Source organism: Sorghum bicolor, chromosome 9, assembly GCF_000003195.3.
Source record: "Sorghum bicolor cultivar BTx623 chromosome 9, Sorghum_bicolor_NCBIv3, whole genome shotgun sequence".
Taxonomy (NCBI): Eukaryota; Viridiplantae; Streptophyta; class Magnoliopsida; order Poales; family Poaceae; genus Sorghum; species Sorghum bicolor.
Window position 1 is genome coordinate 49,931,308 of NC_012878.2, and position 17,742 is coordinate 49,949,049.

The 17,742-nt window shown below is 41.2% G+C and overlaps 2 protein-coding genes across 4 annotated transcripts; both read left to right on the forward strand.

Annotated features, from left to right (window-relative positions):
- On the forward strand, positions 1,445 to 10,107 carry LOC110430292 (uncharacterized protein At5g08430-like). Of its 3 annotated transcripts, XM_021447729.1 has the most exons (16): positions 1,445 to 1,961; positions 2,718 to 2,797; positions 3,230 to 3,423; positions 4,454 to 5,339; positions 5,597 to 5,715; positions 5,971 to 6,030; positions 6,612 to 6,662; positions 6,899 to 6,969; positions 7,125 to 7,294; positions 7,689 to 7,745; positions 7,941 to 7,997; positions 8,632 to 8,694; positions 8,767 to 8,874; positions 8,997 to 9,059; positions 9,187 to 9,249; positions 9,380 to 10,107. In XM_021447729.1, exons 1-16 carry the CDS (start codon positions 1,729 to 1,731, stop codon positions 9,763 to 9,765), a joined length of 2,661 nt encoding a protein of 886 aa, XP_021303404.1. In that variant the 5' UTR covers positions 1,445 to 1,728; the 3' UTR covers positions 9,766 to 10,107. The 3 variants fall into 3 exon arrangements, with proteins under 3 accessions (XP_021303404.1, XP_021303405.1, XP_021303406.1); XM_021447730.1 differs by lacking the exon at positions 7,941 to 7,997; XM_021447731.1 differs by lacking the exons at positions 1,445 to 1,961; positions 2,718 to 2,797; positions 3,230 to 3,423 and adding exons at positions 3,430 to 4,029; positions 4,141 to 4,264.
- LOC8076976 lies at positions 10,273 to 11,231 on the forward strand. Its single transcript, XM_002439777.2, has one exon. The coding sequence runs from the start codon at positions 10,454 to 10,456 to the stop codon at positions 10,967 to 10,969; it is 516 nt and encodes a 171-aa protein (XP_002439822.1). The 5' UTR covers positions 10,273 to 10,453; the 3' UTR covers positions 10,970 to 11,231.

Here is a 17,742-nt window from a genome sequence, read left to right on the forward strand (position 1 = left end):
CATAAATCGGGTATAAAATCCATAGGGGTTTGGTTACAATTTTGAACCAGGGCTAAAAGGCCTAAAATCCAAAATAGGAATAAGGCTTTCTATTATTAGAAATGTCCAAAAAATATCATATTCGTGAAGAAACATAAATATATTATCATTAATGTGGAATAGGCTGAACATCATCTTCGCTTGAGTCATCTTAGGGTTTGCTTCCTCCCCTAGACTCTAGATTCATGGCAGATAGTGGGTGGGCAAGGCAGTGAGGTAGTGACGCATCACCGACTGTGGTGGTGGAGGCACAGTTTAGATGGAGAAGATGCAGGGGAGGTTCGTAGGTAACCGAAGACGAAGATAACACATTAGGTTATGGAACGAGACGGCATGTCGCTCGATGCGGCAATAGTGGGAGACGACGGCGATTGGGGTTATATATTCACGTAGGAGCGCGATCAGTTGTATAAAAACTACACCCTAAAATAGGCTGATATATGATATAATATCATAACTTGTTTAGATGGGGACAAGGATTGAAATACGAACAGGAGATATTATAGTCATCTGTTTTTCATACCTCACTCTCAATCCTAATCATTTGTTCCCTTGCTCTGTCTCAAAGTATCCAACCGGTGCCTCAATGGCAGATAGGGCTGGATATCAAGCTAGCTCGGCTCGTTATAGCTCGTTATATAAACGAGCTAGAAGGCTGGCTCGGCTCGGCTCGTTAGTGAGCTCGAGCAGCTCGTTTGGCTCGCGAGCCAAATCATAAAAACATAGTACAAATAGACTATAAATTTATAAAAGCAATTGAGCAACAAATACATCACATGCATACTTAAAATAAACTAAACAAAGTACTTGCTTTAACAATTCAACAAACAAACTAGAGTTTTGTCCATCCAGTCAACTATGATCATGACCATAACTACATGATAGTCATACTTAGGCATATAGCCGAGCCAATTTTAGTTGCTAACATGATAATTGACTGGCTCGTTATGGCTCGCGAGCAGCTCACGAGCTAGCTCGAGCTGGCTCGTTATAAAATGAGCTTGCTCATTATAAAACGAGTCGAGCTCGAGCCGAGCGAGTCGAGCGAGCTAGCGAGTTACGAGTTTTTTCTCCGGCCTTAATGACAGATACTCCTATTATATGGAATCATATACTAACTAGACTCAAAAGATTCGTCTCGTCAATTCCGATCAAACTTTGCAACTAATTTTTATTTTCGTCTATATTTAATACTTTATACATGCATCTAAAGATTTGATGTGACGGAGAATCTGAAAAATTTTGTAAAATTTTTTTGGAACTAAGGCCCAAGCTTGCACTCTCTTTTCCTTGTTTGAGGCGACAGTGCTGTCAGTCAGACCCTCCACTGACACGTGTCATTCACACTCACAAGTCACACAGGTCCACTGCCGGCTCCAGCAGCAGCAGCAGCCGCCGCCTGCAACGGAGCCTCCTCCGAATCCAACTGAACACTTACACACCCGGTCGGCGGTCGTCTCGCCCACATCGCCAGTTCGGCACACCCAAACCCCTGCCTGCACCTCGTGAACGAACCACGAATAATCCCCAACCCGACTCTCCGCTCCTTTTTCCCGCATTGCATTAATTAGTAGTAGTAAACGTTTAGCGGCGGCATCTTGGGTCGGATTCGGTTCCCGTCGATACCTCTCCCGTTGATTGCGCTCGCGCAGGTCGCCGGCCGGCGGGGGGGCGCTTGGGTCGGCGGTGATGGGGAAGGGGGCGAGGAGCGGGAGGCGCAGCCGTGCGTCAGGCGGCGGCGGGGGTGGACGCTGGAGCAAGCGCCCGCGGCGGGTCGCGGAGGAGGAACAGGAGGAAGAGGAAGTAGAGCCGGTGGAGGGGGAGGAGGAGGCGGAGGCGGAGGCGGAGGCGGAAGCGGTGGAGGGGGAGGACTATTGCTTCGTCTGCAAGGACGGCGGTGACCTCCGCGTCTGCGACTTCAGGTTCGCCCCCTTATCCCTGCTCCCGGGTCCGTTACTTCCATCGTCTCTCATCCAGCAGGCAGCCGCTAGGCGTGGAGAGGAGAAGTGTTGGTTGGTGCTTGCTGCGTTGAGAGTGGCGTGCGAACCAGAGTGAATATGGGGTAGGAGTACGGCCAAAACAGCATGCGTTAGGTTTTGGGAACCTACAAAATCGGGAGGATATCGCTTGTGTGTGACTGTGAGTGCGCTTTGACATTGATGGAGCTGGTTTAGTGATTACGTGGAATGCAGAGGATTTTACAGTAATCACATCAATTTCACAGGAAAAAAAAAACCTCAAACATGGAAAAATCCTGCATTCCAAACAGGGTAGTTTTTTGTGTTCTGGGAACTTTGACCAGCGACGATCATGTAGGTACCACTATAGGCCTGATGCCTGTATTGCCATTGATTCTTCATTCCTTGTGTTCATAGTTAGAGCTGCAGCTCTAGGTTGAAACTGAAAATTTTGTCAGTGCCAGCATTTGCTTTTTCATGGGCGTGTGTTGTCGTTTGCTCGTCATCCGAATATCCAATCACAATTTCCGTTACCGTGTTTTGCCTTATAAATAGCAAGCTTGGTGAGGTTGTCATGTAGCAAAATGTTGCTGGCCTAACATTGAACTGGACAATAGATATCGCCTTATCCCTTGGTGTCATGGCATTATCGATTATTCATCTCTAAGGAGTCAAATCACTTTGTTTCATTGCTGTAGTTCAAAACTATTTTTTTCCCAGGGGCTGTCACAAAGCTTACCATCCTGCTTGCGTGGAGAAAGATACCGACTTCCTCAATTCAGATGAAGAATTCATCTGTGGTAAGCATTTCATTGTTCTTTGTTTAATCTTTCTATGAACACCCATTATTGTTGTGAAAATGCATGTCACTGTGCTGGGAACATACTGTCCCATAGGCTTCAACATTGTCTGGTCTTTTTTTTTTCCACTTCTTACTCTGGGTATCATATACAAGTAACTGCAATATGCAGCTCAATATTAGGAAATCAGATTTTTGGGAAAGAGAAATCTTCAAATTTTTAGGCAGCCAACTAACTGGGTAAATGCATATATAAGTTAATTTCTTAATTGGGCACATGATCAAACCTAATGCTCATAACTGGGAAAGCTACCTCACTTGTAAGTTTGTCACTTGAATTGGTTCTGAGTTTTGTGGATTCAATTTTTGTATTTGTTATATTTTGCACTAGATTATGAATTATCGGAATTTTTGACTAAACTATAATTTGCAGAGTGGCATACTTGCTTTATTTGCAAAGGGCGTTCACGCTATTATTGCTTTTGCTGTCCATGGCACACCTTTTGTCAAGGTTGCGTGAAACAAGCTGAATTCGTCCCCGTCTTGAGGAAGACAAAGGGATTTTGCACCAACTGTTTAAGGATGGCAATCATGATTGAGAAGAATGTTGATGTTGACTCTGATGGGGTAACTACTTGCACACAATGTGTGTGCAAATTACTAGTTTCCCTACTGTCTCTCATACCATCAATTGTTCCTGTTTTACTATGTTTGTCTTCTCCCTTTGGTCATCTGTAACTAGCTGATAATAGTCTATACTGAATTTCAGCTTTAGAAACGTCCTACAATTGTTGTTTAACAGCCATCTTTCTTCAATATAGTCGTTTTCTGTTATTTGGTTCTGTATTGGTGCCTTGTGTGATTTGGTTATATATTGTTGCCTTGTGTATTCTTTTGGTGAAAATTAACCTAAACGTAATTTAATGTTTCCCTAAGCATTTACTGATTACTTTACCTCTGCTAATTAATCTACAGTTCTGCTTTAGCATATCTTATAAACTTATGTACTGCTAATAATTGTCGGCTTGTGGTATTTTGTTTGTCCACATCATCTCAAGAATCAAGATCACTTATTCCTTCTGAGACACTAGTAATTATTTGCTTGAGGTTGCAGCTGGTTCCTACCAGGTTCTGTAACATGTCTGTCTCCTACAGTGTAGTTGCTTGCATGATACTCCCTCCGTCCCAGTATAGGGGGCGTGGAAGAGTTTTTCACTTTGACCGTATTAGAAGGTGGGGCTGCTGGTTTGTGAGCAGTACTTATTGTATGCATGGAAATTGAAACGTCTGCACAGGAACCAAATCGTCTGTTACTTGACCAGCAGTCAATTCGCATGCATGCAGGCTTATACAACATGAGTTATTGGGCAAAAAAATGAAACGATGGTTAGACTTGATGGCCGGTTTACGCAAGTTAATACGATTTGCAGGTGATGGGCTGGCATCGTTGGTGTCTGAAACAAGCCAGGTCGCGCCATCTATACCGGAATGGAGGGAGTAGATAGTTATATTGTATAACGATTTTCTTTGGATAATTAACCTAGGGTAGATTAAGCCTTAAAGTTAATCTAGTTGAGTCAAGGCAGCCTGAGTCTCTTCCATTTGACTTCAGTTGAATCTATGTTTTCTCACTTCCCTTTTGTATTATGTTTTCTAGGAGAGGGTCGATTTCAGTGATAGGACGACTTATGAATTTTTATTCAAGGAGTATTGGGAGGAGATAGTTAAAGACAAGGAGGGCATGACTCTAGATAAGCTTGAAAAAGCATATGCTTCTCTGAAAAAAGGCCTAAACTGCAAACAAGATCTAGATTTAGAAAAGGTTCGTGATGAAGAGCGCAGTTCAGATGATGATTTTGTGGGCAATAGTGATGATGACGACGACAACAAACCATCTTCCATAACCAAGTTCAATGGAGCATCAAATACAATGAAATTCTTCCTGAGGGAAGATAAGTCAATGAAGAATGGCTATGTGGGCTGGGGTTCAAAAGAGCTCATTGAGTTCCTTTCCTCAATAGGCAAAGATACATTGAACTCCCTAGATCAACATGGTGCTGCTGAAGTTGTGAGGGCATACATTCAACAAAATGGTCTCTTTGCAAAAGATAATAAGAAAAAACTTGTCCTATGTGATGACAAGCTCAAGAATTTGTTTAGGAGGTCAAAAGTGAGGTACAACAGGATATTTAGCTTGTTAGGAAAGCATATTGCTGTGGATATGACATCAGAGGATGAAACTTTTGTGAACTCCGACAATAACAATGAAACATTTGTGAGAAAGAAGACTCGTATTGGGAACTACAGTTCCAATACTCCAGAAATAAACAAGAAATGTTTTGCTGCTCTTGTTCGTCATAACATTGATTTAATCTACTTGAAGAAATCTTTGGTTGTGGATCTACTAAAGGAGCCAGATACATTTGACAGCAAAGTTATTGGTTGTTTTGTGAAAGTAAAGATCGATCCCTACGATTATAGTTTCTACATGCATAAAACATTGCGCCAGCATAAAAAGCTGCACCAGCTTGGACTAGTAACAGGTAATGCTTAAATTTTACCACTCCAATTGTGAACTTACACTATTCTATGCTTAATTCACCTGCATCTTTGCTATTCCTCCAGCAGATGACTATAAATCTGCTTCTCGTGCATGCTTTTTCTATTCTGTTGTGAAGTCAGTCTTTCTGTGAGTTAAATAAGAAATTATGATGGATTCCATATATTAATCATCCATATGCTCTAGCTTTTAGCAACCAGATATTTGCTTGCTATCTGCTCATGAAAGATATGCAAACAGGCACAAGGAAATCCTCTGAAGAATACAAGATAAACAACGTATCGACAGATGTTATTTTATGTATTTCCAGCATACCTGATGTCAAAATTTCGAGTTTGTCAGATGACGAATTCGACGAGGTATGATTTACTCTGCCTTGGTGTGTTCCAGCAGCTATTGATGGCAGGCTGTGTTAGGGAACAGAGATTCATACCTACATGCTACATTTTCTTTTGGGAAAATATGTTTACTTTGAAAAAGTAATTATGTGTACTATGAAACTGCATTTGTTATTATTTCTCATTTAGAAACATAGTTTCTTCCCTGTATCACTTACATATTTTTTCCTTGCATGCATGATGTTGAGCAAAACATTCTATTGTTTATTATATTAGGAAGAATGTCAAGATCTTCGGCTGCTGGCCAAGAATGAATCCTTTAAAAGGCCTACTGTTGTAAGTTACCCTTGCTTCATATTTCCTTTAACAAAAATGCTGGTGGCCAAGTAGCAGATGATAATGCAATGCACTGAAATGTTTACTTTGTAAAATCTTCACATACTAGTTTGACTTGGAACTATTTCTTTGCCAATTAGTTGTTGGAAAGATAAATACGAACACAGCAGATTGTATAATATTTTGCATGGTTGTTGTTACCTAAACAAGTAAACATACTGGATTGCTTGAGCTGTTCCGGGTTTGGAGCTTAACTAATCTGGGGATTAATTTGACTAAAGAATAATCAAGTGCAAAGAGTAACTTATAACTATGGGTAGTTCAGGAGTCTAAGAATGTAAACATTGAGTATCTAGATGGGTTGGGTGACAAGCAATGCAAGTTCCCAAAATGTGGGAAAATTGCATTACATATAAGTAGATGGCATTAAGTACCATAACATAATATATTGACTTATTGAGTAATTGGTGTGGCATGGTAAATAATCAGACATATGCTTGTTTGTTCTAATTGAGTCTTTTTTTTTTTCTTACTTCTGAGCTAACGTTCTTCTAGTTGTCTTAACTTGCTGAATTTTACAGGGTGAGCTTGAGGAGAAAGCAAGAAGTTTACGCAGGGACATAATGAGTCACGTAAGTATGCTACAAGATAAGATCGACATTGTACCTTTTTTTGCATTTCGATTCGAGATAAACTTTTTTTGGTTAGTCAATAATTACTGTTTGTATCTCGGTTCTCATGACTTGGCTATCGCACTAAGATTTGTACTTTGGTTCTCAGACATGTTTTCTATAAATGTTCTCTTCTAATTTTACAAAATGATTTGTTTGTAAGATATTATAACTGAGTGATCATTTTTCCCTTTTAGTGGATCAGTAAAGAACTCCAGAGGCTAGAAAGATTAATTGACAGAGCAAGTGAGAAAGGTTGGCACAAGGAATATCCTTGCTATATGAGCTCTTTTAATCATGTACTGATGTTTCTTAATATGTAATCTATCTTGTTTTAATTTTTATGACTGTTGATTGTGACTCAAAAGTCACAAGTGAACTTTGTGCTGTGTACTGTTGTATCCTTAACTGGTTGCATTTTACGAAGTTTGAATACCTTGATAAGAAACAGCTCTTACGAAATCCATCTGAACAACAACGTCTACTTGAAGAGGTCCCACGAGTTATTCCAGAGATGGAAGATAGTCAAGATACCGAATTTCAAGTTACAGGACAAGACAAACCTATTCAAAAGAGTATTGTCGCTTTACAAGGTGACACTCCTAAGATATGAACATAAATTCTAGTAGCACTTGGATTTTCTTTGCATCATCAATGTCCTTTGTGGTATGTTTTCTTCTTTTGCCTCCTGTTATTTATTTTGAATATGAACACAGTAAAAGTTGGCCATAAAATTGGATACATTGAATTGTCACAAAGGAGCCGCTCTTTTTTTGCATTCTTTTGTTTATTTCATTGGCTTCTTTTTAGAAATTTCATTTTCTTGAATGGAAGGCAAACACCATTTATTATATTGCAGGCAGCAATGGAGAGAGCATTGTTTCTTTGAAAAGATGCTCAGAAGAAAATTACAAGGATTTGCTTTTATAGTTTGTGTTAAAAAATTTTCATGCAAAGTGAACATTGTGATGTTCTGTTTTTTTGTAGGTACCAATGGGACAGGGTCTCCTTTTTTGAAGAGCTGCACAGAAAAAAAATTCAAAGGTTTTGCACTATACTTGTATATTGAGCACTTGACTGTTTGAAATTTATATGAGGTTAATATTGTGTTTTATGTGTATATACTGATTGGAAGAGCGCTCTTTGCTTGAATATTTCTTCAAAAGAAAAATTTAAAGGTTATATAAAATGTGCTCAATTATTTTTGTTGGAAGAGGTAAGCACTCTAATTTTCTATAGGTACTGGTGGCGAGAGAAATCTTTCTTTGAAAAGTTTATTGGAAGAAAAATCTGGAGGTTTGCTTCTACAAGATACATTTTCTTCGATTCTTTGAAGTTCTGTGGCCCTTTTAAAAGCTTAATTTCGGGTGGCATAATCTGTCTATTTGCGATGTTAAGGAGATTCGAATTAGACGCTGTATTGAACTAGGGCCAATTTGGTTTATAACAAATTTAGCTACACGATACTTGCACAAGTTTAGTTTTCCACTTTTGTGCCTTGACAATCGCAACACATGAATATTTTCCTTATATTTGCATGTAGATTAGACCACGTAGTGAATTGCTGGAAAAGTCTAGCCTGCCAACGTGGAACATTTGCTGGTTTTAACCAATAACGTTTTAATGGTGTCTAATGGGCACCCTAATAATACAAGTTAAAGAAATTAACTTAGCAAGTATAATTTTCAAGAATTCCTGTGTTGCGGTTTCCTTTTATATATTTTTTTTCCTAAAGGCGACCAACACCCACACACCACACACACCACATTTTGCCCTCATCTGTTATCTCTTACGCTAAAGTGAAAAAACTGTTCCTATGCTTCCAAATCCACCAAGCCACTGACGCTTATGCTTTGCTTTTAGTAGGATTTATAAACTGGAGTAAGTGGATACCTGGCTAGTTTTCATTGCTGTTACTATTTTGATGCAGTTACTACGGCCTACACTGATGGTGGTACTGCTGTAATACACACTTCAAATCAGAGCACTAAAGGTTCTCTTATTACCTGTCTTTTCACTTAGTTTTCGAACAACTGATCTAGTAACCTTTCCTCTACCTGTATAGCTGCCATTGCATTTTCTCCTGTGCTACCAAAGTATTTACATCGCCAAGCTGCCACCGAAGCCAATAATGCTGGTGATATTTCACCTATTCAAAAGCTGGATGCTGAAGGTTCTCTTAAACTAGCCATGCATGTCTAATCGTGCAAATTTACACATCCACTCAGCATTGCATTTTGGACAAACCCCCTAATGCATGCTTTTCTTATGCACTGTTCATTTTGTGCGATGTAGGTGCTAAAGCTAGCACTGATGGTGATAAAACTGTAACAGACATTCCGCACGGGAGCATTGAAGGTATGCTTGCAATGAGTTTCTGAGGATGGTTCTTTTATTAGCTTTCCTCTTTCCGCTCCTGTATTTTTTCTGATGTATACACCATGTTGAGCTATCTGATGCTTTTCATTGTTGCTACTTCACAAAGCTACCAAAGCCAACACTGCCGGTGAGGCACCTGGAGCATTTTTGGAAAAGCAGTGTGCTAAAGGTTTGTTCCACTGCTTTGCTGCTAATATTTTCATGCTGGTTGATTGAAAACATGATGTTTCTGCCCTCTCAAGTTGTTAATCCCTTTTCTCCCTTCATTCTTATACCTGACTGAACATGACTTGTTTCAGGTGCTGATGTTATTACCATTGAAGACGATGATGACGGCAACAACAATCATCCTTGTTATAAAGGACAACAAACAGCAGTAGTTGCTTTTCAAGAAAAAACAGCAGTAGTTGTTGACCTAGAAGCTGATGATGCCGGGGGTAACCATCCCGTGCAACATGAGACAAATAGCAGAGGCCATAGACACGCGAAGGTGAATGGAGAAGTCCCGCAGCGCATTTGGTATTACCTTGATCCTCAGGGTGAAGAGCAAGGGCCATTTATAATGCAGCACCTGCGCATGTGGTGGGAAAGTGGCTTCTTCACCAAGGACTTCAGAGTCTGGAGAGCAGGCCAAACTAGTAATGAAGCCATCTTGCTCACAGACGCACTACAGATGATGGGCTAGGCTAGTTAGGAGCCTCGTAGAAGACTAGATGTATTATATGTAGGTATATGCATTGCGGAAAAGCGGGAGGGCTTTGAGGCAGATATATATGGTCTGCTTGGGTGTAAATCCTTTGTTGTCATATATGTGGTGACAGTGTGACACCCTTACCCTAGCCCCACCCTCACCTCACCCACCCATCAAAAACCACTCACCAAACAAAACAATGGTGGTTTGCTGGGAAAGATGTTTCGTTGGGATGAAATATTTCTGGACTATATGGACTATCCAATTAATATCCCCGTGCTGTGACTGACAATGTTACTGAAAATCTGGTTGTTTGGCCAGGTTACGGAGAACATACATACATTTTGCCATCTAATTTGTCGAATCGTCTGACTACACATGTGATGATGTGAACGAGATGAGTCAATCGTCATGAGTTGCGTGCAATATGGTTGCCCGTGCACGTTATATAGTGCGAGCAAGCAAGTCCAACGTACAGTCGAAATCAGGCAATACCCTCACGCCAAACCAAGAGAAACAGATCGCCATATCATCAACCACATCCCAAACTTCAATCCAAAAATATCCAACCGATTACGACTCCAATCCCAATTCCTCCCAACAACATCCCTTATAAAAACTCCTCGTCATCAACTACCTTCAAGAGTCCAACGACTTCCGAGAACCAAGAATCAACACCGTCATGGCCACGGCCACCACGTGCCGCCTCGTCCTCCTCCTGCCTCTCCTCTCGCTCCTCCTCCTCCACACCGTGTCGGCGTTCGACTCCGGCAACCAGCCCCAGCCGAGCGCGTACGAGATGCTGGAGGGGTTCGGGTTCCCGAGGGGCATCCTGCCGGAGGGCGTGACGGGGTACACGTACCGGCCGTCGGACGGCGCGTTCGAGGTGTTCATGGGCGGGGACTGCGAGTTCGAGGTGGACGGCGGCTACCGCCTCACGTACCGGCGCAGGATCTCCGGCAACGTGGAGGGCGGCAGCATCCGGAACCTCGGCGGCGTCTCGGTGCGCATGTTCCTCTTCAACTGGGGCATCGACCGCGTCGTCATGGAGGACGCGGACCGCCGCCTCATGTTCTACGTCGGACCCATCTCGCAGGCGTTCCCCGCCGACAACTTCGTGCAGTCCCCGCAGTGCCGCCGCCACGGTGGAGGGAACGGCGGCGTGGATGCCGCCGCCGTGGGCATGGCGGCGATGTAGGATGCCTACGTTGGGTATGTACGTGACGGAACGGAGAGAGGCCGGAGGAAGATCGAACGATCGAGATGTGTTGATTCAATTGTACGTACGTGTACAAATTCAATTTTCTTTGTTGCAAATGATGAGGCGCTTTATTTGGCTATGAAGAGATTAGTGCTAGCTTTGCCTCTAATCGAAGTGACAATGATTATTGCGTAGGTGTTTAAAGTAGGACTTGTTGAGTTCACCCAAAAAATCAAAAACTTTTCAAGATTCTCCGTCACATCGAATCTTACGGCACATGTATGAAACATTAAATATAGATGAAAACAAAAAATAATTGCACAGTTTGCCTGTAAATCGCGAGACAAATTTTTTTTAAGCCTAGTTACTCCATGATTGGACAATGTTTGTCAAATAAAAACGAAAATGCTATGGTGTCAAAATCTAAAAAAAAAATGAATCTAAACAAGACCCTAGTCCATAATCCATTCATCCTGTTTGCCCAAACTTCGCTACCATGGTTTTCAGTAGCAGCTCCAGTACAAGCTGACTATTTTTATTTGGACTCGACGATCAAGCGATAAGCCGCTCTAGCCTCCAAGAGTACATAAGGTTCATTAGATTATGATTGACTCTAAGATCTGGTACGGTTTCTGAAGTTGATCATAATAAGCTTTATGGTAATTGGATAATTATTTTGAGGTCTCGTACAGTTTGCTAGTACTACGTTTGATTGGCTAGGTAATTGCTTATTGATTGGACTGTAAAAAGAGATGGAAAACCTTAGCTGGGTGTGTTACCTCTAATGATTGAATTTTAGTCTCTCAAATTTGCGCCAAGATATATGTTGGAGAGACGCGGTGCATCTATAAGGCTAGTTTTAATGGAGTTTATGGATATTAAATATGCTGATGTGACACTATATTAATAAAGAGGGATTATAAGAATTTCATGAAAATAGAGAAAGTTTCATGAGGATAAAACTATTCTCAGTGTTTCAAAAATATATATGTGTTGAAAACTGGGCTACGAAACTTGCATTGAGGATGGCCCAAGAAAAATCCAAGAGTTGTATTGCTTATGGCATCTGATTCTATGACCTAAGAAAATTTCAAAGAATCCTAATACTTATAATAAGAATCTGTTTGGTGTGGCTCCGCGCACTGCTCTAGCTCAGCCGTGGAGCCGCACCAAACAATGTATGCCGGAGAAGCGCTTCTACCGTGAAATGAGAGAGCATGAGCTGTTTCTTCATACGGCAGGCCGGAGGAGCGCTTCTATCGTGAAATGAGAGAGCCGTAGTTGTTTCTTACGGAAGTGAAGCCAGGATTTGAGGCTCTGGCAGAAGGGCTCTGGCTCCGGCTCCGGAAAGAGTGTGCACCGAGCAGAGCCGTGCCACTCAATCGAATCTGTCAGTCATTCAGTAGTGTTTTTCTCTCATAATAAATCAGTCAACACTGCCATAACTTATCAGTTAAACGAACAAGACGTCGGAATCACAATTGCTTAACACTTGGCTTAGAGTCACAATTTTATGTATTTTAAAGTAATTGTACCGTAAATAAGTTAGTTTGTTACAAGACTCCAACCACACAATATGATGTTTCACTTTCCAATTGTTATATATTCTTCAGAGTTTTCTACACAGAACCGCCTCAAAACTCTCGGACTTCTTAGCAAGCTCCTCCATAGACGCAGTCATGTGGATCTCAAATCAAGATTAGAAATGGTCTGAGAGGAAATTTCTGTGTATATGGGAGGAAGAGCAACGGAGGTGTGAAGAAAGGAGCAGAGGGAGACAGCAAACAGCTCTATTCATTTGTCTTACAGAGTTCGTTTCAGCGTGAGAAAATATACATGGGCCGAGCCTCTCTTACAATGGTCTAATTAAGCCTCCTCACTTGAGTGAACCAAGGCCCACTAACCAGGGCCAGGTTCCATAATAATTTTAAGAGTTCATGGACAAGCAAGCAGCTAGTGCCTAGCTAGCAATCTAACTTTTTAGGGCTATTTATTAGCACGCTTGGGCTCCGGCAGCAACTTCTATGGAGGAACCGCACCAAAATTTTAAAGAGAATTAGTTTTTTTAATAGTAGAGGGACCGAAGATGTTTTTGGGATCGAAGGAGGAGCTGTATTCTTAGGTGCTTTGACTCCTTCGGAGGAGCACTTGAAGTGGATCAATGCCAAATACTTAATATGATGAGTACTACTCATAAGAGTAGTTAACTTGTGGCATGTGTAGGAAGTGATCAGGATCGGGAATAACCAAATATCGGATTATGATGCAATGACAAGCTAATTCCTAGTGTGCTAAGGCCTTATTTAGATTTGAGATGAAAATTTTTTAAGTGTCACATCAAATGTGTCGGAAGGATGTCGGGAGAGATTTTTAGAAACTAATAAAATAACAAATTACATAGCTCGTTAGGAAACTGCAAGACAAATCTATTAAGCATAATTAATCTGTCATTAGCACATGTGGGTTACTGTAGCACTTAAGGCTAATCATAGACTAATTAGGTTTAAAAGATTTGTCTCGCAATTTTCAACCAAACTGTGTAATTAGTTTATTTTTTTATCTACATTTAATGTTCCATACATGTGTCTAAAGATTTGATGGGATGGATGAAAATTTTTTAGATGAGAAACTAAACAGAGCCTAAGTGTACGGGCCTATAAATTTTTGTTTCAATAGAATAAATACATATACTAAGTACTTTTTTAGGAACATATATACCAATATAAGTACTTATATGCATATCATATACTCATGGGCCTCTCGTGGTGTGAGCCCTCAATCGTCACACCAGCTGATGTCCACCGCTGGGCCCTCTCGTGGAATGGGCCCTTTATTGTTGCACTTGCTGTCCACCTTGGGGTCTCTCGTGGCATGGGCCTTTAGCCCTGTCACTAACCTATGAGTCCTCATATGTCCTCTTGTTTATGGTAACACTGCTATTGTGACATACTTTCCTTCGTCTAAAATTATAAGTCATTCAAATTTTTTTAAAAAGTCAAATAATCTTTAACTTTGACCAAACTTATATAATAAAACAATAACATTTATGATACCAAATAAGTATCATTAATTTTTTTTTTGTTAATTATATACTCATAGTATACATATTTGATGTTATATTTTTTTCTAATTCTCTATATAAATTTGGTCAAACTTTAGAAGCTTTGATTTAAAAAAAATAAAATAACTTATAATTTGGAACATATGGAGTTTATATAACATAAATAATTTGACTTATTAGTTGTATTCTTCTTCTTGCATGGCGTCATTTCTTAATGACTAATTAATACTGTAAAACCTGGCTCGGTGGATCCTATTCCTGTGTCACGACTCACGACCTCCCCAACTTGTACAGTCACCGTCGCCAAAGTGTGTGAGATTCCTGACAGAGTAGTAGGCTCGGTCTCAGGACGACAGCGGCTGAAGTGGCTTTGCCAGATTGCTTTCCCCGCGTAGGAGTAGAGGACGACGACTGAAGATTACACATCTAGTTGCCTGGATATCTTTATACTATAATATAATATAATATAGTCCGTCCATAACTAGACTCATGGATACATAGACACGTAATCGCATCGTCAAGAAGCCAGGAAAAATAAAGTACGGAGTACTTGCAACAATACTATATGCATACCAAAGCGTTCGATCTCTGCTTTGACAATGGCTTTGTACAGTAGTTTAGGTCAGCCTGCACCGCTGCCTCATCTTTATTTCTGGCCTAATACTAATAATAATAAACCAAACACATACTACTCCATAATAATAAGAGTAATGCCAGCACGCGTGCAGCTGGAACTTTACGGAACACTCGTATATATTATTATATGCAAGAATATATATGTATAATGTCAAATAATGTCAACTACTACTACTACCATCAGCGTGCCGTCATGCTTGTGCCGCGTGATTAGCGCGCGACACACTTGATGAGCTTGGTCTAGTCGTACATCGATTTAGGCCTTGTTTAGTTCCGAAAAGTGAAAAGTTTTCGGTACTGTAGCACTTTCGTTTGTTTGTGACAAATATTATCCAATCATGGACTAACTAGGATCAAAAGATTTGTCTCGTGATTTACAGCTAAACTGTGTAATTAGTTTTTGTTTTCGTTTATATTTAATGTTTCATGCAAGTGCTACAAGATTCGATGGGACGGAGAATCTTGAAAACTATTAGCCTAAATAATTCAGATTAGACGACGCCGGTTACGTAGGTACGTACGTGGCCCGCAAGCATCAGACCATAAGATATGATGGGGGCAGGCACATGTATGATTCATCGCCATCATATCTGCGATATATATCTTGCATCTTGGCTGCTGCTTTAATTTTCTTGATTTCCTGGCATCTATATCTAATTTGTTTGTTTCTCAGTCTCGCCACGTACCTATCTCGCTTTTGTTGGACGCTGAAAGTATGTACTGTACACACACACACATCAATAAGCATCCACGTACGTTCACGGCTCACCTGCCAGCAGCCGTCTGTCACGACGCGAGCCCAGAGACGCTTTATTTGCACGCCTAGCTTGGCCACTTGGCCTGCATGCAACAGTGACTTGGTTCCATTATTTGTCTCGTCAGTATTATTGTTCTACCCTATCGAATATTATTCATTGCGTAGATATACTATTATTTATTTATTTATTTAGTTATACAAATCATTTGCTTCGCAAGCGACACTACGCACAAATAAAATAAACAGCTCCGATTCTAATAATAATATCAAGCTTTGGAGAAGCGGCACATCAGCGTCTGCTTTTAGTAGCCCACGTTCCCAACTTTACTCGATCGCTCTCCGCCTACGTGTCACCTCCCAAATCTGGACGTGCATTAAACAAACTTTCGTTCTGAGACGACGACGCTGGATCCAACAATCAATTAATTAATTAGTTGGAGCAATCTTCATCGATATATACTGTATTCTCTCCATTCCGCCCGAATACGGTTATGTGCCATCACCATCAGTCAGCTAGCCGATTCATCATCATCCACTTAAGTACTCCCTTCATCGTAAAAAGACCGTTGACTTTCAAATATTTTATTAGACCATCTATCTTCTTAAAAGAATTTATATAAATATCATTTATTTTAATATGATTTATTTGATCTTAGAGATATTTTAATAATAATTTATTTATTTTATATTTTGTATAAAAATTTTAAATAAAATAAGCGGTCAAATAGTATGATATTTTAAAGTTAAAAACATCCATGCTTTTCAGACGGATGGAGTATGCACGTCGCGGCATCTTACCGATCGCTCGCTAACGGCGGCAGGCTAGCTAGCTAGCTAGACCAGTCCAGGGTCTTTCACCGGTCGAGAAAAAGGTGCGTGCGGTGCAGTGTGGTGCGGTGGCGATCGAGACGCCGATCGAATCCGCGCCGCACACTGCAGCGCGGTGATGTGTACGCGACACACGCGTTCCCGGCCGGCCAACGCGGCGGACGGCGCCGCGCCACCGCGCATGCCGCGCGTCGGCCGGTGCCCCGTACGTCGTCGACGACGACGAATTCGAGCGATCGCTATGTATACGCATGCATGTGGTAGATGATCAGACCCGTCTCCTGATCGGTTAGAGACACAGCTAGGCATCCGTCGTCACGTTGCTGCCCCCCGTCGTCCACGGCGCTGCTGCTGCTAGCTGCACGTACGTACGGTACGGTGCATGCGTGGAGAATCTGCTGGTGTAGGTACATGTGTCATGTGTGAGAGCCTGCGCCACTATCTCAAAGCAGCACCTGGTCTTGACTCTTGCAGGATAACTACGCATGCCATCCGTAGCATATCGTGCTAAGCTATCGGAGAATATAATATTTACTCTTCTGTGGTCATTAGCTGATGGAAAACGACATTAACTGGCGAAAGAAAAAAAAAACACACACACACACACACACAGGACTAAATTAAAATCTCATGGAATGGAATTCATTCTGTTGAAAGCTACCGGATCCTAACAGTGCTCGATAAGCTTTGCCATGCCATCCATATATACGTGTCGACCCGAAAGTACTTTTCCAGCAGATGCGAAAGTGGGGGCTTTGACTCGTCTAATCCGATGCTAATGCCCAACCTAATCTCTATCTCCTGTCACGTTGAACACATCCGGGCCGTTCCACGGAGCTCCTTTGCTGGCAATTGGCTCAGCTACCAGGCGTACGTGTGTGTTGTACTGTTGTGCCTTGTGCGGCGGCTCAGCGGCTGGAGCTGCTCTCCGGGAATCTGGATCTTCCGAGCACAGCGTCCTCTGTGGCTCCACCATACTGCCGCGCGGTTCATGCGTTCGAGTGTCCGTGGAACGAATGCTCGCAGACACTTTTTCGTTAGCGAGATTATGTGTATCATACACACTTAGTTGATGTTAGTAATTAAGTAATATAGTTTGCAAACCGGTAATATATGGAGTTAGGTGTGATGTAGAGTTCCCTATAGAAAGATGAGGGGTTGCTTTCGAGCACGAGGAGATGAGCGCCTTATTTTATTCTAGTCTCTATTATTACGTGGGGTTGACGTGTATTGAGTTGAGTTAAGTTGACCTACAAAAATTATGTTTTTATTATGAATATTCAATACTTGATATTTTAAGTATCGCTATATATCAGACTTTGCAATATAAGCATTCTATTATATTATATTTTAATAATTGCAAAAATCATATCTAAAATGTATATACTACGTGTACATTTATATTCACTACGCTTGGACAATAATAGCAAACCATTCAAAACATGACTATGCATGTCTTAATATTTCTACTGTCACATGATAGTTTCC